This window comes from Oenanthe melanoleuca, chromosome 4 (genome assembly GCF_029582105.1).
Source record: "Oenanthe melanoleuca isolate GR-GAL-2019-014 chromosome 4, OMel1.0, whole genome shotgun sequence".
Lineage (NCBI taxonomy): Eukaryota > Metazoa > Chordata > Aves > Passeriformes > Muscicapidae > Oenanthe > Oenanthe melanoleuca.
The window spans coordinates 15,927,373-15,950,558 of record NC_079337.1 but is presented as its reverse complement, the minus strand read 5'-3'; the positions used below and the strand labels follow the sequence as shown (position 1 = coordinate 15,950,558).

At 41.3% G+C, this 23,186-nt stretch overlaps 1 protein-coding gene across 7 annotated transcripts in view; it reads right to left on the bottom strand.

Annotated features, from left to right (window-relative positions):
• The window catches only part of ADGRL3 (adhesion G protein-coupled receptor L3), a 480,889-nt gene that overhangs the window by 157,596 nt on the left and 300,107 nt on the right, over window positions 1–23,186 (bottom strand). For all 7 annotated transcript variants that reach the window (XM_056489462.1, XM_056489463.1, XM_056489464.1 and 4 more), the window contains exon 6: window positions 12,217–13,017. In XM_056489462.1, coding sequence (XP_056345437.1) covers window positions 12,217–13,017 — 801 coding nt within the window. The remainder of the gene's footprint in view (window positions 1–12,216; window positions 13,018–23,186) is intronic.

The following is a 23,186-nucleotide window of genomic DNA, read 5'->3' as shown; positions in this document are numbered from 1 at the left end:
GAAAAAAAAAAAAAAAAGAAAAAAGAAAAAGGGGGAAAAATGCTGCAAAGAGCTCATATCAGCTTTGGTAGGGACGTCACCATTGCTTAAACTTCCATTCATGGCTCTGTTGGGCTGATTAACTCATGCTTGTCTTAGACTCCTCTGGGTTTCTTTTTTCTAGGCATCCATGTGTGACTGCCTGCTTATGTGTGGCATACATTTTCCAGCTTCACTTCTCAGGGATTAATTGGCAGAAGTGCTTGTCATGGTTAAATAATTTTATTTAATTTGCAGTGTGTGAAGATATTTGGGCAAAAGGGAAAAATAATCAAAATTTAATTACTTCTTCCCCCCTCTATAATGAGAAACAGTAGTATTCCTTGGAGACTCAGCTGGGAAGAGAACAATATTTAGTTTTATTGTTAAATATGTAATGATAATAAAAAAAATTAAAAATCAATAATCAATCTCTTGCAGTAGGAGAGTGACAAGCACAGTAAAACATATTTCTATCACCAACAACTGAAATTTACAGATTCTGAGGGGAAAAGATAACTTCAATATCATGTCAGGAAACATCCAAAGAACTTTGTTACAGGTTTCTAAACAAACAAAAACTTGTATTAAATGCCTCAAAGATGTCCCTTCAATCAGTCATGCCAGGGAAATACCATCTTTAGTGACTGGCCAGAGTCTCTGCCTCAAAGTTAAAGGGTTTCCTAAAACTTGACCACCTCTCCTTTCTTCTAATTTTAGGCAAAAATATTTGTTTTTTGTGGAAAGGCCGTCTTAGTCCTCCTTGTCCCTTGATGTCATCTTTCCTTACATATTGCCCATCAGAAAAGGGTCCAAAGCTTTCCAGGGAAGAAGGATTAGAGAAATGCACTGATGCATGTCATATTTTTTATGATTATTCCTTTGGCATATTAAATCCAGCTTTCAAATTGGAGTAGGAAGAGGACAGCCAGGTCACTGTAACAAGAGCTTCATCTGGAGAGGACCTGCTTTTACAGCTCTGGCCTTGCTCACTAAAAACAAGACATTCCTCACTGCTAAGTGTTAACCAACTGTAGAAGGGAACTTTTCACATCATTTCCCCCACCCTAGAAGGCATCACAAGGAGATTTAATGAAACACATTGGGGCCATGGTTCAGCAAGGTGATGCTTGCCACGTTCAATGTACAAATCAGCTTGCCTGGAAACCCACAGCCCAAAACTCCTGCTGGCACTGCCTTGCACCAGCGAGCCCCAAGAAGGTTTTGGAGTGATTTTGGCTAATTCCAGTCATTTTTCTTTGGTTACAGCTGATGTTTAATGTGCCAAGAGCACTGTGACAATGACTTCCAAGCATGCACAGGACCACTTTGGTCACAAATCCTGCTGTAAAGGGGAAGAGAGGACTTCCCTAGCCTTCCTTGGCACATGCCCATTTTAAGGGCTCCTCTCTCCAATGAAATGAGGGGGATACATGCCTACCCTCACACTGCTCAATTAATGAAGCCACAGCCTTGATAGAGCCTCTCTCAGGTGGTTACTAACCATAAAGAAATGCCTGAAGGTGAAGTCTATCCAAAGCATTGCAAAACACGGTGTTTGAAGGAAAAAACATATTTCATTTTGAATTAAGACAGTGATGAGTGCAGGAAATTTTTGCTTGCATATTAAGAAAATCACAACCTCTTTCCAACAGAATTTGCCAGTATATTTTGCCATGAAAATACTAGTGTTAACAAGACTCTTAACACAATTAATTAATTACCCAATTACTTCTTGTATCCTCTACAGTTAATTTCCTTGCATCATCAACATCACCTTTTTTTAACCCAGTATACTCCTTTAAAAAGAGTATGGGAAACAAAAGGTGGGGGGAAACAAGACAAGCCAAACATCAGAACACCCATTTGGAATAAAATCATTCAATACCTCATGCAAAAACTGCTGGAACAAATTTTTGCCCTTTCCCATGGACAGATGTTCTCATCAAGAAAAAAATTAGAACTTGATGACAAACTCCAAGATTTAAATGTCACTCCCTAGCACTCTGGTTCAAATAAAAATGGAAGTGGCATTAAGAGAATAGTATGCAAGCTCTGCAGATTGGTACTTTCTTTGTCTTAGAAAACAGAGTTTACATACACATTTAGTGGAACTCATCAAAAAGTACATCTGAAAGTAAAGGCTCGATTTTAGTGCAGAAAGCTATTTTCTCATTGATAGTGAATTATTTGCTTTCTTCATCTGTTCAGGAATTTCCCACTGCAGTAACAAGTTTCTAAGATTTTAAAAAAATAAAACAGACAATCAGACCTACCATTAATTCTCACAGAAGGCAACCTCCAGAGCACTGTCTGAGCAAGGTCCAAAGAGAGCGACTCGAGAAATTAATTTTTACCTTTTTATGTACGATACAAATAGGCACAATCAAAACATTTATAATGGGAATATTGTTTTACCTCTTAACTGAAGGAGAGAACATCCAAGCAAGAAAAGCACTCAGTGAAGGGAGGCACTGATTGCCTGGGTGCCTTTCTGGAAGGTACACTCCAGTTAAAGTCAAGTCATTAGGCTCAGCAGAAGAGGAAGCGGATGAAATCCAATCGAATGCATTACAGAGGTCAGACTAAATGAGCTAATGGTCCCTTCTGGTCTTAAAAAATCTATTAATCTAATTTAATTCCCTGTTCTACTCCTCATACCAGAGTCAATTTGAACTCATTTATATGAAAAAAACACATTACACACCAGCCTTACACAACGCTGTGTTCTGACCATGCAGTTTTAGGCTACCCAAAAGTTTCATTTACTCCCCACCAAGCTCAGGAGGAGGCTTGATTTACTCATAAAGACAGCTTACATCTACAAGCAAGGCACCTCTCCCAACAGAATGCTGGATCAATGTTCACCCTGAACTGTACAAATCAACCAGAAACTTGCCAGAGCACTCTCCACCTTGGCTTGGTTCTTTTGGGTGATGGCATCCTTCACTCAGCCTGATACTTGCCATGGAGAAGAGCACAACACTTTCATCAAGAAAATCTGTTCCAGTCATTCCAAGGATATTTCTTGTGAAAAACTTGTAACACACTCAATATTGCACCAAGAAAATACTTGGCAGTTACTGTCCAGTGAGAAAAGCAAGCACTCAGGAGGAGAAGGCCAGAAATATTCACTGCTGTTAATGCCACCAAGGTATACTCAATATGTTTTTATCAAGCAAATATATTTTCCCTCCTTCTAAAAAAGAAAAAGAAAAGAAAGATAAAAAAGGAAAACTTGTGGGTTTTTTTTTTTCTTCTTCATGCAGTTTTCCCTCAGTACTTCCCTCCTCCTGGAGCCTCGGTGTTCACATTAACATCACCACTCATTTGCTTAATTTGGCAGTACAAGAGTGCAAAGCATCACATGAATCCAGGCTGATCAACCTTAGTGAGTCACAGCATCCTCCAAGCATGCCTTGGATAGAGGGAATAATTTAACACAGAGGAGGAACTGAAGGCCAGTACATGGGGTTTCACAAAAGCTTTTCTTCACATGGTAGGTTGGAAAGATCTTAGGAGAGGGGTACAGACTTCATCTCTGCTGGCATGTCTATACTTGATGTTGCCTTTACTTTTTCTCTCTGCCTGCAGCTTAGACAGCCCTGTCTCTGTCCCAAACATCAACAGATGAAAAAGAACTGCAGAGCTGCCTAATGCCTCATCTCTCCAGTGGTTGTGTTAATTTATTCCAGCTATTTGAGGGAAGCATGAATGGCACCCCAGTAAGCCAGCTCAAACTGGTATAAAGGCAGCTGATTTTCCCATCTTCTGTCATGACCAGTGTATAACTTCTATACTTTTCAGCTCTGATGTTTCTTTGCTTTTTTCCCCCCTTCCCTTTTGAGTCTCAAGCAGGTGGTACTTTGTGAAAACAGACCCAAGGAGCTACGTAACATGAAGCAGCCAGTTTGCCTCTTCATTGCCAGTCTTTTCAATCCTGTATTTCAGTGAAACTTGCCTTAAGTCCTGTTTCCTCTCAGCACATTTTAATCATGCAAAAATCCTATTTAAAGTGAAGAAATCCCGTTACAGCGAACAATCATGACATTGTTTTCTTGGACACATCCTGTTCACCTAAGCCTTTATTGTCTGCTCTGCCCTCCAATCATGAGAACACCCTTAAAAACCAACCTTTTCAACATAAAAATGTAAGGCAGACAGTGCAACTCAAATTCATGTGAATATTCACCTTTTGTTCCAGCTTATGATTTATATATTCTCTTTGGATGCTTCAGACACAAATCAGGAGGTCCGAAAGCCCCTCACTGGCAAAATGCAATTCCTTCCAGGGCAAACAGCAACCCACTGCAGATTCACTCCTGAAGCCTCTAGCCCAAACTCCCACCAGCTTCAGAGGATTTATCTGAATAAAAGCTGAGCTGAAACTCTTCTGGGATTTTGTCCCAGAAAGTTTTTCATTTTATCAGCCTTCACTTTTGCACACCTGGTGGACTCACCTGAAAGAAATCAACACTTCTTGATTTTTTTCACAACTCAACTCTCTTGATTTAGGGCAGTTACTAAAAACAAAATATACTTTGAGAAGGAGTGCCTTGAAGTGCTTACTATTTCCTTCTTTCTGGAATCTGTGTTCCCTTTTCAGGAGCATCTCATAGCCCTTCATGGCTGGTCCCATTTCTCCCTGAACATGGAGATCTTCAAACTGGTTACCAAGTTTCTTTTTGCCCCCTCAACCTAAATTCCCCTCCTATCAGTAATTCAACCCTAGCATAAGAGTTCAGGTGGATTTATGAAGATAATGCTGACCCTTCCATTCCTCATACATGCCTTGGGGTATTTTTATCAGCACTGATACACCTCTGGAAAGTTGACTTGCTGCTGGATCTGAAGGATGGGGACCTGCTAAGGACGTCACCACAGTCAAGGGCTGGCATCACTGAAGTCAAGGGAAGGCTCTTTAAAGCCTCCCCTTAAAATAATTTTGCAGCTGACTCCTAAAGAGCTTCTCACTCTTCTTTAACCTGATTATAAAGACAGAAAGAAGGGTATCCAATGCCTCCCCTGCTTGCTTTGACTCAAAAGCAGAATATGGCAGGGCATCCATATCTACTTCCTCAGTTAAGAAAAAAAAGAAAAATAAAGAAAACCTTGCCATAGCAGCACTGCAGAGTGCTGGCGGCATGGAAGAAGTTAATTAGCAACACTGAACTAGAGTTAGGAGACAAGTCTTAATAAGTGTTGCTAAAAATATTACACTAGTCATTTCCAGAACAAACACAATCAGCGGCAGACGAGGGGGAAGAGCAACCCACACCCGTGAGCTGCCGTGGTGGAGGTACTTGCAGTGGGGGGCAGGAATAAAGGCTGCTCATTTCAAAAATGCTGTAGCAAAAAAAAAAAAAAAAATCCAGGATAACCATGTTCCAAGCCAGGACACAGCAAGACCACGGGGAGCAGAAGGTGTTTGCACCACACAGGGTCTCAAGGTGCACAAATATAACCTACACTGAGAGGGGAATGCCTTGAGAAAAAGCCTGGCAGCTTATAATCTTGGTTTGGGCTGGGAGGAAAGCAGCTGGCAGAGGCAACAGCCCAAAAATGGAACATCCATGAGTTCCTTCTTGGGCTAAACCCCCAATCCCATGCAGACCTCCATCACTGCACACAAGCCAGCTAAATCTGCTGCCCAAGGATGGACTAATCACTGAATTCACGTTTAAAAATCCAACACTCAAAGGCTGTCCCTGGTACACAATGCAGTCCTCCTCTGCTGCAAAAAGCAGCCTTGGACATTTGCTGTGTGTCACCTCTTGCTCCCTGCAGCTGGCAAACAGCTCTAACCAAGTGCTGGCACATTCACAGCTGGGTTTGGTGCAGAGTACTTGCACTGGACTGATAAGCCATGGTTGATGTCAGCATGACTCAGTGGTCTCCAACTCAATGAAAGAACAATTAATCAGGCCAGGTCCTCACGTTGAGGAGCTTGCTGCAGAAGAGGAAAAGCCACTATCCTTCACTGGCAGTTAATGCTTTTTTCCCCATGCAATCACTCCCCTATCAGCATCCCAAGCTTGCTGCCAGAAACAGCTGTCTCAGCTTTTCAGACACTTCTTGGCAAGGTCCTTTCCCCCTCACGGTGTTTGACAGGATTATGAAGTGCCAAAGCCTCAGGCTGCTTTTGTTTTGAAGCTTGAAAGTGAAGTTTTAGTTTAATCATTTTGTCTCCTGCCCTTCCCCTACTTCACCAGCCCAGTCCCCAAGCACTCCCATGGGAACAGGGCCAAGGATACAGAAGGTATCCCAGTTTAGCTCATGGTTATGTCTGCTGTACCATTTTCTCAGGGTGGGTGGTTTAAATAAGTGTCTCAGAGCAGGAGCAGAGAACTGAGGAAGAGGAAGGCTGCTCACACTCTGGTCAAGTTATCTGCTGTTCCACACTAGTTTTATTGAGCAAAATGGATAACCCAGAGCATGATTTGTACTGAAGAGACACTGAAGTTCCTCCTGCTGTGCTGACCAAACAGTATCAATATTATTTATGATATGCTCTGCAAAGGGAGAATTTTGAAGCTAGTGAATAATTGCACTTTTTACGGGTTTTTTTTTGAGAAGGTAGACCTTGAACTCCAGCTTTCTAAACAGAAAGTAGATACCCCTAATTTCAGAAGTCTAGTGTGGTATGATACTTTTTTACCATTTTTTACTCTTTACACTGCTTTACAAAGAGGGCAAATTTAAAACAGGATAAAAAATAAGAGACGGACCAGGTCTCAAAATGGAGTATAAAAGCAATACTGTGCCTCCTGTCCCTTTGAGCTTAAGGTACTGCCTGCCCAACAAATGTAGGCTGAAAGGTCTGCTTTGTTGTAAAAGATGTTCTGCTTTTTTCACCTCCAAACTTAGACATCCCTGTTTCTCTCAGATAGCAAAAAGGGACTGAAATATTCATTGAGTAAATGCAACAAGAATATGTGGGCAAATATTGGTGGATAAAAGCCAGGGCTCCAGTCACTCTGCATGTTTAGCAGAAGCTCCAGAAAGCAGGAGCTTATCTCTCTGAAAGCCTCCAGCAACACCGTGCAACCAGCAGCTGTCACTGTAAGCAATGAGGAGGAACAGCAGTGAGACACTCAGGGATGCTCCTAGGTGGGAGGAAAGCAAAAACACAGGAGAAGCAGCAATTAAACACTCAGCAGCTCCCTAAAAAATGGCCTTTGTCCACCAGGAGAAGCTGCTCACCAGAAAGGCTCAGCCAACCTTTTAAAACTCAGCCTGGACTCAACTTCAGAGCTAGCAAAGTGGCTTATCTGAAGGGACAGCAACTCACATCCTGTGCACAAGTGGGATTTCAGATCCCACAGCCCTTTGGAAGCTTTGAGATGCTCAGGTTCCTCTGCCCACTGCCCACATTACTCAGCTGTCAAAGGGAAGGCCTCAGATTTATGATGTGAGAATTACACTTTAACGAGGTGTCATATGTGCTTAAAGTCCTTATTCATCACCATACTGCCACATCTTTTACCCAAGACACAAACACACTTAATTAGCATATTATAAGGACAGATTGTTCACCTTATCTGCATTGTGAAACTGCTTCAGGAGGAAAAAGCACAAAACAACCCAAACATTCTGACTGAATAAAACACTTGCAATCACACGTCAAGAGAGCATCCCACAATACTTGACAAAATGTGGAAGATAAAAGTTTGACATTCGGTTCAAACTCTGAGGTTCTTAAAATATCACAGATATCCATGTAATTTCTGTATCACATTTGTACCTGTATCACCAGAATGGCTGTCCACAGTGCTAGTGTGAAATGTGTGGAAGCCACTTAAGCACATTTAGGCTGTATTGGAAGTTCCACATATCATATCAGCATCTTTTTTACACTGGGCATCTTTATTTATTCACTTCACACATCCATGGAACAGCCCATATGGTAATGCTTGGGTCTCCTGGACAAAATTCAGAATGCCTTCTTGAAAACAGCTCTGTGTTTCCCATGCCACTGGGAACAGCTGCTGGGACATCCAAGGCCAAAATATGCCCAAAAGGATCCTTACTTGGTTCAAGTTCTTCCCTGGACTTCCCTACTATGGGACAGGCTCCAGCTCCCAGCTAAGAACCCAAATGCTCAGTCAGCAAATCCTGAGCCCTGGCAAGAGCTGCCAGCACTGGGGCACTCTTACATTTAGAAGACAGAAGTTTGGTCTCTGTGATGCCCAGGAGCCCCTGGCTGGTGTTCAGGCAGGCAGGAGCTGTGCCTGCTCAGGCACAGAACCTGGAGATGTGTGTTTGTATGCAGTACAGTGCTGGGAGGCAGGATAGGAGCACTTCACCTTTTTGGAGAGGAAGGTTTGTTGATATTTTCTTGAGTTTATTTGCACAGAACGCATCTTAAGTGAGTGATGATTAAAACAGTAACTCTGGTGAATATCAACTGATTAGGCTGCAGAAAATTTTCATGCTGTCACTACAGACTTCTGTTTCCTTCTCTGCATATTTCCTCTGCATAGGACACATTAAAAAAAAAAAAAAACAAAAAACAACTGAATACTGTTCTGGATTTAACTTCTTGAAGAATGAGAAGAGATGCAGAGCTATCCTTACTAACACTTCAAATTCAAAAACTCAATAGAAGCTACAAAGAAATAACCCAAAAACTCAAGAGCATTTATGAAGAAGCATCCTCCAAAAAGCTCATTTTAAGGCCAAACAGCTCAAAGAAAATATACTTCAAAGGCTTTTGGTATCTTCAAGTTCACTTCTTGAGGGCAGACATTAATGATAGGTTTCTTGGGATTTGCAGGCACTAAGAGTGTTTGCTTTCAAAACCACTTTTGGGATAAATTAAAAACAACCCCAGACAAAAGAGGAAAAAAAAAAAAAAAAAAAAAAAAAAGAGTGGGGTAAAACCTTAAAATGCAGCTTTTCTCATTTCTGAGAAAAACGAATGGTTAAGCTTTAATTCCATCAAGAGCCTTGAATTGCTTCTAGATCAGCTAAACTCAGCTTTTAGCACTTCAAAATATTTTGTTTCCCCTGCTAACTTCAACTCCTGCAGAAGCTGAGCCCAGAAACTCTAGGATTTGACACTCACTCTCTCCAAGGAGTAAAAAAGCCCATTCTTTTAAATAGTAGGTGAGAGATGCTCTGCAACAACAAAAATCTCAAATATGTTCCAAAACTACATGCACATATCTTTAATTAAAAATCACAGAAAATGCTTAGACACTGTGAACAGCAAGAGGATGTGAGCTCTGCCTTTCCTATAAATTAAGCAACTCCTGCCAACTCCCATTTTCTCTGGACAGTTTGGGAAAAGACTGAAAATGCTTGATCCTAGGTAAAGTGCAGTCCCCAGAACCTGTATTTTATTTTAGATATCCCTAAGATGTATGATGCAAGTGATTTCAAATATTTTAATAGCTATTTAAGTAGTTAAATATTTCACTTTTCTTTTTATGATCAATTTTTGGTTTTAAGAGCTCTTCTAAAACCTCACCCTTAATTGTTTTTTAACAACCCATATGTTCAACCCATCAATTTTACAATCCTTCTTTTATTTTCTAATTAAGCTGATACTGTTTACAAATTTTGCTACTCAAATTGTAGCACCATGGATAATGCCTGCATTGAACATGGCTCTAATAAGGAGAAACACTGATGATTTCTGAAGAGGAGAGAAACATATCCACAATCCACTCCATAAAAAAATAAAAAAAATCTAAAAAAATCCAAATAAAAATATCCTGGTTCTTCACTGCTTTCCCAGGGTTGTATCAGCTTCTGTTCCTGCTCTTTGGTGGAGGAGCTGGGTATAAGCCAACCAGATATTTAGTGTTACATGTAAAGCAATGCAGCATGAAATTTGGTGCTAACCTGAAAATGGGTTGCACTGAACTTGGAATAGAAAGCACCATGAAGACCTGGTCTCCTGGCTCCTCTCTGCAAAAAAGCCTGATGTCAAGCAACTGTTTGTTCACCTGTTCAACTCAAAATCAGGGCTCCTGTTTTAATAATTCATCTAAAATTGCTCCCACTAATCAGGCTATGTGGGTAATGGAGCAGTAAACTCCTCTAGTGAAGTTTTTTTTCCCTTCTCCTTGAAATGTCTTGGCCCATTCTTCTCATCAAAAAATCCAGTTGCTATCAGAGCAGACCTCTCAAAAGTCCTATAAACTTGTAAAATAGTGAGGTAATGGGATCCTTATGCAATTTTGCTAGAAAGGAAATCCTGACCATTTTCAGAGGAGAAAACCACATGTAAAATTCAGCCTTTTGTCCGTATTACAAAGCTTTGCACAAAATTTGCACACCAGAATATCAGAGAAGGCTCACCAGACTCCCTGACACCAGATTAACCCTATCATTCCCACCACTCAAAGCTAAGAACTGCTTCAGCTTCCTGTCTGAGGCACTGGAGGATTCTAAATTCTCATCCAAACCAGAGTGACACAAAGATAAATCAAATCCTTGCTCCTCACAGAATTTCAGCCCCCTGTAAGGTTTTCACCTACTCTCCCATTTCACCATCTTACACTGTGAAAAAAGGGAGAACAATTTCTTTTTTTATTAGGATTTTTCCCTTTTTTAGATTTTTCACTGATTAAAGCTGGTTTTTTTCTTTTTTTTTCCTTTTTTTTTTTTTTTTTTTTTTTGTATTAAAGCTGCTATTACTGACAATGGTCACCGTATCAAAAAGCATCAGCAAGAAGTCCATTATAATACCTGGAAGTAATTCACTAAAAAGAAGAGAAACTCTGTGAAATGGAAGGGATGCAATTGATTTCCACTTCTTGGGGATAGCCAATAGCTTACAAATTGCTCTGCTTCACTCCACCATACAGAGAGTACATGCTTGTCATTAAGTTTGGAGAATGAGAAGTATTACTTCATTTTTTTACTTCATTTTTCACTCATCTGAGATCTTGCAGAGGTCAACATCATTGAAAATATCTCTACTCCTTAACAGTCACTCAGTTCTTGTTCATTTGCTTCTTCAAGATTTTCTTCTCCCCTTCTTTATATTTTTGTCAAAAAAATCACAATTTCACTGCCAGTTTACTACTTTTATTCCGGCCCTCATCAGATTTTCATACCCACAATTTCTTTCAGCATCTCTTGATCAATTTTCATTTTATATGGGTAACAGGCTGCACACAGAAAATCTCATCATCAGAAATCTTTCCACTTTTCTTTTGCAATCTAAAGCCCTGAATCCACTCACCCACTTTCAAGTTTCTTACTTACAAAAAGAAATGTTTCAGAAAAAGCCGTGTTATGAGCTGAATACTTTGCTGTCCAGATTATATTAGTTCTGTCTTTTTTCTTACTTTTTCAGCCTTTCAAAGTCCACCACAAGAACTACCTGATACTACGACTACATCAGTAAAGTAACAGCCATTTAAAATGACTGAGCAGTCCTCTTTGGAAATTCTTGCAACATCATACAAGCTTGACCACAGTATAGGCTAAGTCTTGTTACCAGTAAAGTGGCAACTTTATAATTGCAAAATGATGATGGAGTTGATAAAGGAAAGGAAATATACCTCAGTAACTACCAGCACAATTTCTAACAGGAAAAAAGGTGGAAAGCTGGGAAATCTCTGGGGGCCAGATGATCCTCTAAGATAAAGTATAGTAAGTCACAGTAAGTCATGAAATGCTTTAAAAAGAAAGAGAAACGTTACAGAAAATAAAGCAAGAATTAAGAGGATTTTGTTGATTCTCCTCCTGACTCCAGACACACACTTGTGGATGCATGATCACATATTCAATTAGTCTCAGCTTTTCTAAAAAGACAAAACTCCCCCAGCTTAATGAAACAAAGTAATTTAAAATGAAAGGCAGTTTTCCTCCAGCTGTTTGCAACAACATCTTCCGTGCTTTGTTTTGTCAAAATTCCTGCAGAACGGAAAATGATCTGATGATGCACGAAAGAAATTAAATTCAGGAGAAAAGACTGAATAAAAGCATGGGCATTTGGAAATTGTTTCAGGCTACTTATGTGTAGATACTCCTTTGTCCACTTCATTTTAACTAAGACCAAAAAAAAAAAAAATAAAAATAAAATCTGTGTATATTAATGTCTTAATAGCCATTACAGGTCTGTGGTGGGGCTTTATTTGCATAAACTCAGCCAGATCAGTAAGACAGGAGTGTATGTCAATTTTACACAAAAATAAATATTAAAAAATAAAATAAAAGGTTTGGTATTAAATCCCTTACCTGCTCTGCTGTCCAGCGGTCCAAAATCCAAGGAGTATTTTACAACGTGATAGTTGTTCCACACATACAGGAGGTTGTCCCGGGGATTATAATCCACAGCAGCAATGTACTGGTAGGAGTTTGGAAAGGGCACATCCACCATGCTATCCTTGCTTTGGTCAGTGTTATATATGTAGTCTATTTTATTCCCTGTGGCTTCATTGTCGTCATCCTCGTACACAGACTTCACCACATACAAAATCCCACAGATCATGAAGGCGTTGGAGGCTGACCTCTTGTCGTAGGCGGTATCCCACGTCCCTTCGATCCTTAACGTGTAAGGGTTCAGCTGGCTGATGACGATCTTGCCGTTGTTCTGTTCTGTTGCATAGATCACCCAGAGCCCGTTCTCGTCCACGGCCAGGTCGATGTCGGACTTGCCCCCCCAGCGGTAGGGAGAGGTGTCGTGGTAGTTGGCGTTGGCGATGATGGCCTCGCCGCTCTTTATCCGCGTGCGCAGGTCGAACTTGACGATGTTGCGGGTGCGCTCCTTGTTGAAGAACAGCGCGCCGTCGTACACCACGAAGCCCGTGCCGTCCACGCGGTGCGGCAGCTTGTAGGTGGTGGTGGGCCGGCCGGCGATGAAGTCGTCCTTGGAGGAGTACTCCGTCAGCGTGTCCGTGCGGTACGGCGTCCAGGGCATGTAGTAGATCTTGTCCGACGCCTGCAGAGGGTCCTTGCACCAGGCGCCCGACTGGTGGTCGGACTCGAAGAGGTGCTCGCTCTGGTAAACTCCCTTCAGCAGCCCAGGGCAAAGGAAAACTGTCGCAGGGGAGAAGAATTTAAAAGAAAAACACAAGTTAATGACGGTTCAGGGGTGGCTGGCCCAAGCATCTCAACACCTTCTAGTCCCGGAGCAGAGGACACTTGAGAGGAGAGGAAACCCAGGAGCAGTGCCTTGTAGCTGGAGACTATCCTTCCTGCCCACCATATCTCTGGAACAAGATCTGCTCCACCAAACTGGGCTTTTTCCTCCCCCCGCTTTTTCTATCAGCTGTGGCTCGTTTTCTTATTGCTTTTCAAATCTATTTTTACACATATACTTACTCGGACCGCTCGCTTTTGTAAACTCTGAAATGAATATGTGCCCCCAAAGGATTTCTGGGTTTGTATTTCCAAATTATATTCTGCAGTGAATCTGCACCTACTAGGTGAAGGGCTAAACTCCGAGGGAATTGATCCACATATTTATTTGAACAGCCCACAGAAGAGTGGCCTAGAAATGGAAATAAGAGAAAGAAATTCCCATCCTTACAGCCCAAGTGATATTAAATATTTAAAGGATACCAATAGCAAAGCAGAGGCAAATCCCTTAGCAACTCAGAAGAGCGTTTAAAGCAAAGGGGGAGGGGGGAACACCCATCTGGAGTATAACTAGAAATGAGACTTTCCAAGCTGCTACAGGACACATGAAACATGCAGTCCACACAATTAAAAACGAATGACATATGGATGCTGAAAGGAAAAGACAAGGAAGAAAGGGAAGAAGGAAGGAAAAGAATAAAGTTTGCTGGAGAGGAACCCAATGTCTAGATTTTAATCAGTTAAAAAATGTCCTGTTAAATATAGTAGTAATTCAAACTTAAAAACATACACCTTCTATTGTTACATGAGAGGAGCACAGAGGAGCAGTTTGACTAACTGGGATGCTTTGCTGCTCAGACTTCAGGGGGGCTGACAGGGGCCAGGACCTGGGAAGAGGCTCAGCCCCACTGGAACACCACCACCGAGGGGCCAGCCGGCTGCATGGACGGATGGATGGACGGACGGGGAGGCAAGAGGAGGGATGCTGCGGAGCAAACCTGGCCCTCGCCATCCCTGGCAGCACCCTCCTGGCCTGGGGGCGCTGCACACGCTTTGGGGGGAGAATATGGTCTGGTTACTGGGCACGCTGATCTCCGTGAGAGGCACAGGACGGTGACGATGGGGTGGGCGGCAGGGAGGCATGAAGAAGCATCCCACCGGCAGATGGGATCCCGCATGCACACTTCCTGCTCGGAGCGTAACTGAGCGGTTTTGGTAAATGCAGAAATTGGTAATGTTGTCTGGAGAGCAAGACAGGAGGAAAGTCAGATTTAATAACCAGTGTAAAATTATATAGATCCTTTGGAGTCTAAGTAACCACGCAGAGTTGCTGAAAAAGGGGTGCCATTTCCAAGAGGCTTTTATGCCATAATTAGATATACTTATGCACATACATATGTATGCGCACCTTCCAAATTCTTTGGGGCAGGAAAAATATCTAAGCCTTTGAATAAAAATTTAATGGGAAAAAAAAATAAAAAGGTGGCACTGGTAAAAACTTTTCAGCAAATATGAGTTATCTGGTGAAGTTGAGCAGCAGAGATACTAAATAAACTTTAACAAAAAGGTAGTGAGAATTAATGACAAAGTATTTCAACTAAAACGTTAAACTGTTAAATAACTTAGCCTATACATAAGTAATATATATATATAATTTGAAAGGTATTTAATTACCTTTTTGTTCCACTTCTATTGTAGAGAGAGAGGTAAAGAGAGAAAGGAGAAAAGAGAATAGATTAATGGTACTGTATTGGCCAGGTACTTTTCTTTACCTCTTTCATAAGAAAAGGAAGATTTATTAATTTACTTTGGTATGTGAACATTTATATATAAATATATATAAACCTTTCCTTTGATAAATACACTGGATAATATGCAGACAAGCTGAACAAAATACAGATAAATTTTAACTTTAGAAAAATCTGGCAGAAGAAAAAAAAATCCCAACACTTGGGACGTAGAGAGCCCCCTGGACTCTACCTTGTCAGCAGCAACCTTGGACTAGTTTCATAGAGCAAAATGAAATACCCATTAAGTGAAATATGACTGATACAGCTTTATGCATAGAATAAAAATTCCAGTGAGAAACTTTATATAATATACATCTTCATATATTTTGCCAAAATCCTGTAAAACAGAGATCCCTACTAAAACAGGAGAATATTAACTTATGATGTGAAAAGAAAACTTAGGAGACTCAAATGAAGCATGTCCGTGGATGTTCGTAGAGTCCTGTCCTTTGTCTTGGAGAAACACACTTTAGTAAGAGTTGGAAAAAAGCACTGAAAACATTGCAGCACTTATAAATAAGATCCCAAAGATTCACAGTGTTAACGAGACAAAAATATATAAGCATTATTTTAAAAGCCCAACCCCAGAACTTGCTGGATATTTTAATGTGAATTATTCACCATGCATCATAATGCTGCTGAAGAGACTGGACAAAACCCCTTTGGGGTGGAATAAATAAATGAAGCACACTTATTAATCCCTAAATCCTCAGTACTAGTTTCTACACCTAACAACCTCCTGCAAGAAGGTTTGGGGGTCCTCATCCAAAAGCCTCCTGCAGCTGTGGCACAGGCCCTGCCTTCTCCCAGCCTCTGCACCCCCAGCCCTGGTTTGCTGGTTCCATGGGGCCTCTTCCCCACAGGGCAAGAGAAGACAGGCTCCATGAAACATCAGAGGGGGGAGTGAGAACCTGCCAGCAAACCAGGATGGCTGTGACAGCTGAGAGATCCCTGTTTGGAGGAGCAAGACAGGAGTGTGAAGGTGTGTGTGTGTTTTGCTGCCCAGAGTTCAATCCAGCCCCTTCCAGACTGAGACGCTTGCCAAGCGTCCTCTGGTGCTGGCATTGCAAAACTCTCTGCATTCAAAAGTCTCGCTCGTTTGGATGGGAAATTGCAGGCTTGGAGGAAGAACAGTTTCAGGGTAGGGCTGCAAATGCTCTGGCTAGACATGTGGATCTACACATCCCTGTCCAGAGAGGCATACAGCTGGAGCCAGCTGCAGCTCCCATAACGAGTGCTTCCAAACTCCAACAGCCTTTTCACCTGGGCTTTGATTCAGGCGCCTCCCTACCTCGTAACTGGCTAAGGTTAAAGGCAAATGTTTTCAACATGTGGCTGTCAGGGCTCTGGGGAGCAGAGACAATGTACTTGAGTGCAATCTGGTTTTGCAAGGGAAGGAGCCAGCAAGATTAAAAGGCTCCAGACTCTGCAACCGGAGAAATCCACACACCACTTGTTCTCCCCATCCTGGGCTGTGGCTGGTCACAGTTAAGTAAGGTATTCAGAAAAGCATTAAATGTCCCTGGCAAAAGCAAGAAGGCAACATGACAGATCCCCAAATGTATGGCTTCACACTGATTCCCCTGGCTGATGCTATACAGTACCTCTGGCAGCATAGAAAGTAGTAATTTACATTTCCAAATGAACAAAAGCTTTTGCAATGCATTCAAACAACAGCACAATATTGTAAAGCAGGGAGAGAAAAGCTTCTAGAGGAGATAATATATTTGTGACCAGCTGAGCTGTGTGACCTGAAGTGTTGATTACCCTTATCCTGAATAGCTCATATGTGTTATTAACACTCACTGCCATATCCAGCTCTCTTATAATTCCAAACACTGATGTGTTTTGGTGACCTTCTGAACGGTGCTTCCATTGTATGTACCACAAATACGTATTTTCTCTCTGCTAATTTAAGACTTAATGCTTTTGAATTTCAGTAATTACTCAGTTTTTATTGGGGCGCCATATTCTTCAGACAGGTTCCATGAGAAGCTTGGATTTAGCTCATTGAACAATATTAAAAGAAAGGGTCTAATTAGTGTGATTACTCCTTCAGTTACACAACATACCACTGCAAAACTGTCTTCAAAAACTACTGGGAGAATTTTCTTTTTAATTTTGCCTAGCTACAGATAATTCTTCATCTCTGTAATACCTGCGCCAATCTACAGAATTTAAGTACTGATGACAGCACAGCATGCACCTTACTTTCCTACACAGATCTAAGGAAAAAAACCAGGCTTTTACTCTTATAGTGAGGTCTTCCATTCCTGCTGTCACTGCATGGGTGGAGAAGAGTATTTCACCTTGATTCCCTAGAGTGGTTGCCAGTGCCATTGACTTCAACAGTGCCAGAACCCAAAAAGTAATCAAGGACCACTTGCTATGTCTGAGGGGACTTACTAACACGACTTTCCACACAGACTGTTTTTCTCATGATTCTTTAGATGGGAGGAAAACTGAGAACAATGTGCAATCCTGAGCCACTACAGCCTGTCCCCAAGCAGACTCCTGCCACCCGTTCAGAGGAATCGCACAAAAGCATTAATTAAATGTTCTTAGCATTGCTGTGTCGAGGCTCTGAAAACACACTCTGGCACAATTAACACTAGAACAACATTAACTGCTCATTTTCCCACCGCCACATTGAATTGCACTCAACTATTTAAGGCACAAGTACACAGTGGCAGAGCTGTATAGAGAGCTGTCTCCCTGGCACTGCTTCAACACAACAGCAGCATAACACTCCTGGAAAAGAAATACGGGAGTATGTTAAAAGGCAATTGAAAAAGTAGTGCAAAAATCTCTGTGCCCTGTACTTTGCTAGTTTGCTTCTTTTTTGTTTTTTTTCAGGGCAGATGTTTAATAGTGGTATAAGTGACATCCACTCCCTGCTCTTGTCCTTCACAGATCTGATTGATTTAATATACTCAGACTAATAATTAGTATACTCAGCGCTAAACACATAGTTAATGACAAAACAGAAGGACTAAAAAAACCCAGTTTTTTGAGGCTGATCTTAGCAGCACAAGCTGCAGCTTCTCAGCCATGCTGAGAATGCTTTTCATGCCAGACGTGGCTGCTGCATCTCACACTCACAACCAACTTGACCAAATGCACAGGCAGGTGAAGCTGAAAAGCAATTTACATGTCTCTCCCTAACACACAGCCCCATCTGTGGGTCCTAGGTTGAACAGGGATATGTTGGAGAAGCTGCAAATGTACCAAGGCACCCCAAAGCACACCCATGTAGAGCCTGCTCTTCTTTTTTGAAGGCATGGTTGAGTCCTGGAGTTACAGTAAGAAAAACAAGAGACATGTTCAAAATTCAGGGCAGCAGCAGATCTGAAATAAATATACCTAAACCAAGGGAATGAAAATCACAGAATCACAAAATGGTTTTTGTTGGAAGGGACCTTCAAGACCATGCAGTTCCAACCACCCAGCAATGGGCAGACACATTCTGCTATGCCAGGTTGCTTAAAGCCTCACTAAAATATGAAAAAGGTTTTAAAAAAAGCGAAAGAATTTGCATTTCAAACCCACTCAACCCGCCATATATGGTTTACCAGAAGAAAAGCTAGGAGAGCTAGCTCGGCGTTCATACGACATGTTCTGGCAACCTGAGGTTCAACATGCTGCAGAAGTACCAATCTCTGCCTCTTTTTCTTCTCCCCACACATAATTAAAGTGACAGAGGAGACCACACAGCCAAGTTCAGGGCCCACTCTGTGCAGCACAGCCACAAAACAAAGTACATGGCACCATTTCTCTCATCCACCCACTGCTAGGCAAGCCTGGGGTCCCATGCAGTGCAGGTGGGCTGTCACCAGACCCCAAACGCCTCAGTAAAGGGAACACTGCCACATCCACTGCAGCAAGCTGTAGCCAGCAGAAAGCCAGGCCATATTTTGCCTCTAGGCAAAAGAAACCAAACAGCAATGCAATGGCCTTCGGGTTCACTCCCTCCACTGCAGCCAATCTCCCTACAGAAGTGATCAGCCTTTGTCCCCAACCTCCACATCTGTCCCCAAGTCACAACTAAACTCCAGTCCTGTCAGTCCCAGTGAAACACTCATTTTCTGAGTTTTTAATGTGAAAAGTTTGAACTTGCAACAGGGGAAAACCTCTTGAGTCTTGGCTCAGGCACAAGCACAAAGAATGGAAGAATCAGGTTTTCTAAGACTATTTTACAAATACATACTACTATTGCTATTTTTCCATTTTTTGCTGCCAAGTCTTCCTTTACTTTGATTTTTCTTTTTTTTCCTCAACACGATGGGTTTTCTAGAACACATTTAAATGGAGAACAGACCCCATTAACATTACTGGAATTTTCAGTCAAAGAGCAACCCGACACTTGAATGTAAAGCACTCAGACTTTCATTCTCCAGCCAGAGGAATGAAGAAATTACTCTTATCAAGTATATCACCATGAATTATCTTTCCTGTGGCTGACAATTACTCTTATGAAAGAACATTCAGCCTTGAGCCTCTCCAATGGAGTTCTCCACCAGACAAAAATTATTCTACAAGCTAAGCTGTACAGTTTGTTTAGGTTTAAACTATTACAGTGGTGGGAGTAACTAATTTGTAACATTATTTTAAGGTCTCAGTAAACAGAGTGCTTCCTTCTTCTTGGCTCTATATAACTATGTATGCACATTAGACTCTCTCCTACAATGCTGGGAAAAAAAAAATTATCTGGACTTATTGCACAAGACCTGTGTTTTCTTCTCACAGCAAATGAAGAGTTAATCCTTTATTTATTAAAAAAGGAGGAATAATCTCGCTTAACTTCCAGGTTACATTTTTCATATACTATCCAAGCACAAGTAAACAAAGGTGCTCTATGAGTATTTTGTGCTACAATGGCTTCATGTAACACATTCCCAAAATTACCACCTCCTAATTAATTCTGCTGTAAAGTACAAAGATTGGAAACATCAATAATCTATGCTTTCATGAACCACAACCTAAATTAGATCCTTAAATATGGTATCTATAGATCTGCAGAAATCAAAGCTGTCGTTTCTCATAAGTGGATTTTTTTCCTCTTTGAATTTCCATTCATCTGATAAATTTGTGAAACCTTTCAAATCATTAATTTGGGTTTCCTTAAAATGTCAGTGCTTTCAGTCTGCTTTTTAATACATAATAACTAAATTTAATAGATGTTCACTAAAATAAAACTAAGGATTATTAATGTTAAAACACCTGTCAGTGTAACTTAAAGTCATCAGGACCCAGGAAACCACTAATATATATTAAGTCTTGTCCACTAGAGGTTTCTGTGAGATGAAAAAAGTTATGGTTTCTTACAAAATTGCCTTGTGTATTATAGATCAAACTTCAGGCTATTCTGGGAGAAAGCCATCATTTGTTAAGACATTCATATAACACATGACAGGCATCAGAGGCCCAAGCTCTCACATGGACTCTCCCACAAAACCCAAGAAATAACAAATGCTTTTCCATGGCACTGTCCTCTTGAGGCAAGTTTTCTAGGAGCTTAAATCTTATTACCTCATTTCCTAATTTTAGATACTAAAGCACACACACAGAAAATATGCCTTTAAATATTTTGTAAAGGCAGAACCAAAAATCTCTCTTGCAGAAAGCAAATGAAACTCAGGGTTTCTGAGTTTTGGGATTAAACAGATCCATGCTGTGTGCCTGGCCCTGCAAGACAAGCAAACAGTGAGCTGGTTCTCAATGGTTTTGCAAACATTTGGATTTCCTGAAATTCTGTGAATAATTTCTATTCTTTTTTTGCCTGTCTCCCCTCATTATTATTCCAGGTGGCAGTCACAGTGACTGGCTTCTCTGAAGAAGCAGACATTTAATCAGCTTCAGCAGATACTGAATGTGATTGTGCTGCACTTCTAAATGTATTATTCCAAGAGATAAATATTTTTTTCTCGAGTAAAGATAATTCACTTAAGATATAATGAGTCCTGAAATATACTGCACTGGAAAGAAAAGAAGCAGCAGGAATTGTTATATTCAAAGTTCATCTTCAGAAGGAATATCTGATTTTTTAATGTGTATAAATCTCTTTTGTAGATGAGATTTTATGTTTAGAGCACCATTTCAAAGATAAAGCGATCTGAAAAACAAATTCATCCCTGAATTTGGGAAACAAAAAAGTTGTTTATGCTATTCCAAGTGTTCCTCAGAGCACTGGCCACCACTCACTACCCTCACGAATAGAAAAGTTGCTCTCAGCTTCTTGTGCACCAGAATTTTCCTTTTAAATCCACCAATTAAAAAAGAAGCAGCAAGATGAGCGAGCATGAGAAAGGGGAGGGGGGGTGAAGGACTGTACAAGTACTGTGCAAAATTCAATTAAGGCTACAGGTCATTCAGCCAAACTTTCCCTGGCAGTTGGCCTCATATTGTTCCCAACACAACAGCAGATGAGTGAGCTGCCATTAAATTACAGCAGAATCAGCCACCTGGACATCATTCTCCCATAACAAAAAGAAGAGTTGAAAGCACAGCTCCAGAAAGGGAGGTAAGCACTGCAGGGCTGACCCTCTGCAGCACTTGTTCTGTGGCTGGCTCCTGCTGCCAATGAAGAGCCTGATGCTGAGCACCCACCAGCCTCTTGCAGCACAGACCAGCAGCGAAGGACAAACGAGATGTGCAGATCCAGTCTCCCCAACAGGGACATGAATTAAACCTCATCCAGGCTCTAAGCTTCTTTATAAAATGGGAGAGAGGCATTACTGGGCATCTGTGCATTACTTACAGCTCCAAGTCTAAACAAGTTAAAAAAAAAAAAAAAAAAAAGGGGAAAAAAAAAGATTGCTGACCTTTTTCCCAGAACATTTATTTAATAGTGCCCTTCTGAAAAGGGTCTGGGGGCAAATTGAGTACCTACCAAGATGCTGCTCCCTCCATCAAGAAAGGCTTCTGTGCACACAGAGGGGGACCAAAAGGTGCTCACAGCAGGGTTTGATGCTCCAGGGCTGCTGAGTGTGGTTTTTGAGGGCAGGAACATACATCTAATTCCCAGTGCTGCCAGCTCAGCCCAGGAGAGTTCAGAGACGGGGTATGGAGAGAAAAACTGACACAGTGTTTAAAGACCCACAACAAAACAGCTGTTTAGAAAACAAATAACCTTGTCTGGTAAAAACAAATCCCAGAGAGCTCTTGCAATCAAGTTTGAGTCTAGGTCTTACTCCCTTTGCTCATTCAGCCACTGTGACTGGGTCAGGTAAATAGACCCAGACAGCCACCCCACTTGTTCCTCCTTTTGGGATTTCATATGCACAGGAATATCACATGGCACAGCTAGGCAAATGTAGCTAACTAGGAATAATTATTATTTGCATGGGTTTTTAAAATACATTTCTTGCCTCTTTACCTGACTTTAAAACGAAAGAAATCCTGAAGTCTCTTAAAGATTTGTCCTCATCCAGGAAAGAGCAAAATCTGGGATGTCAAAAGCCTGACAGAGCCATCAAGGCAAACATTAGATGTCTTGCCTTAAGCAATAGGTGGGAAAGGAAAAATATCTTAGGTGGGGGAGCACTGAATAAAAGCTCCATGTCTTTCAGTCCAATCTCTCTCCAAAGAGGAATAAACTGTTTGTCACCCTGCCAGCCATGAGACTAGCTATAAAATAATAGATTCCACAGGCCCAAATGAGGCTAATCATGATTGCCAAGGCATGTCTGAGCTGTGAGAAGTGAGTGAAATCTGATGCTCTTCAGAGAAAACATTTATTGAAAAGCTCTTTGCTCTGCAATAAGCCTTGGCAGTTCTCTCATGTCTTGGAGTATCTACCATATTTCTGGTTTGATTGCAAGGCATATTGCTGACAGCAGCTGCTATGGCTGAGTTTCCTTTCATAACGCTCTGGTAGGTAAAACACCGCTTCTTTTTAGCTATTGGGAGAACGGTCAGGAAGGATTTTGTATCAATTGCCTCTGTCAATAGTACTTATTCTTAAGTGTCTCCAACTGGATGCAGTAGTAAAATGCCCATCAAAATCAGAAAAGGATTTCCACAAAGACAAACAGAGTGACACGTTTGTTTTCCCCTCTACGAATTGGAGAAGCACCTACAAAGTAACTGGAGAGGTGGGATTTTACTGCAGCCACTTTGGAGAGCAAGTGAAGGGCAGGGGAAGGAGATGTTGAAACTTCAGACTGGTCCTTTGGAACAGATCTTACAATCTGGTGTAAGTTTTAACAACATCTGCTATTTAAAAAAGAGAAGATGAAAAAAGGAAGCAAGGCGTGCCTCTAGCATTTTTAGGCTAAAGTAATTAACACCAGTGTGCTGTATGTGTGTGTACATATGTGCACATACGCAGAGGAGTGG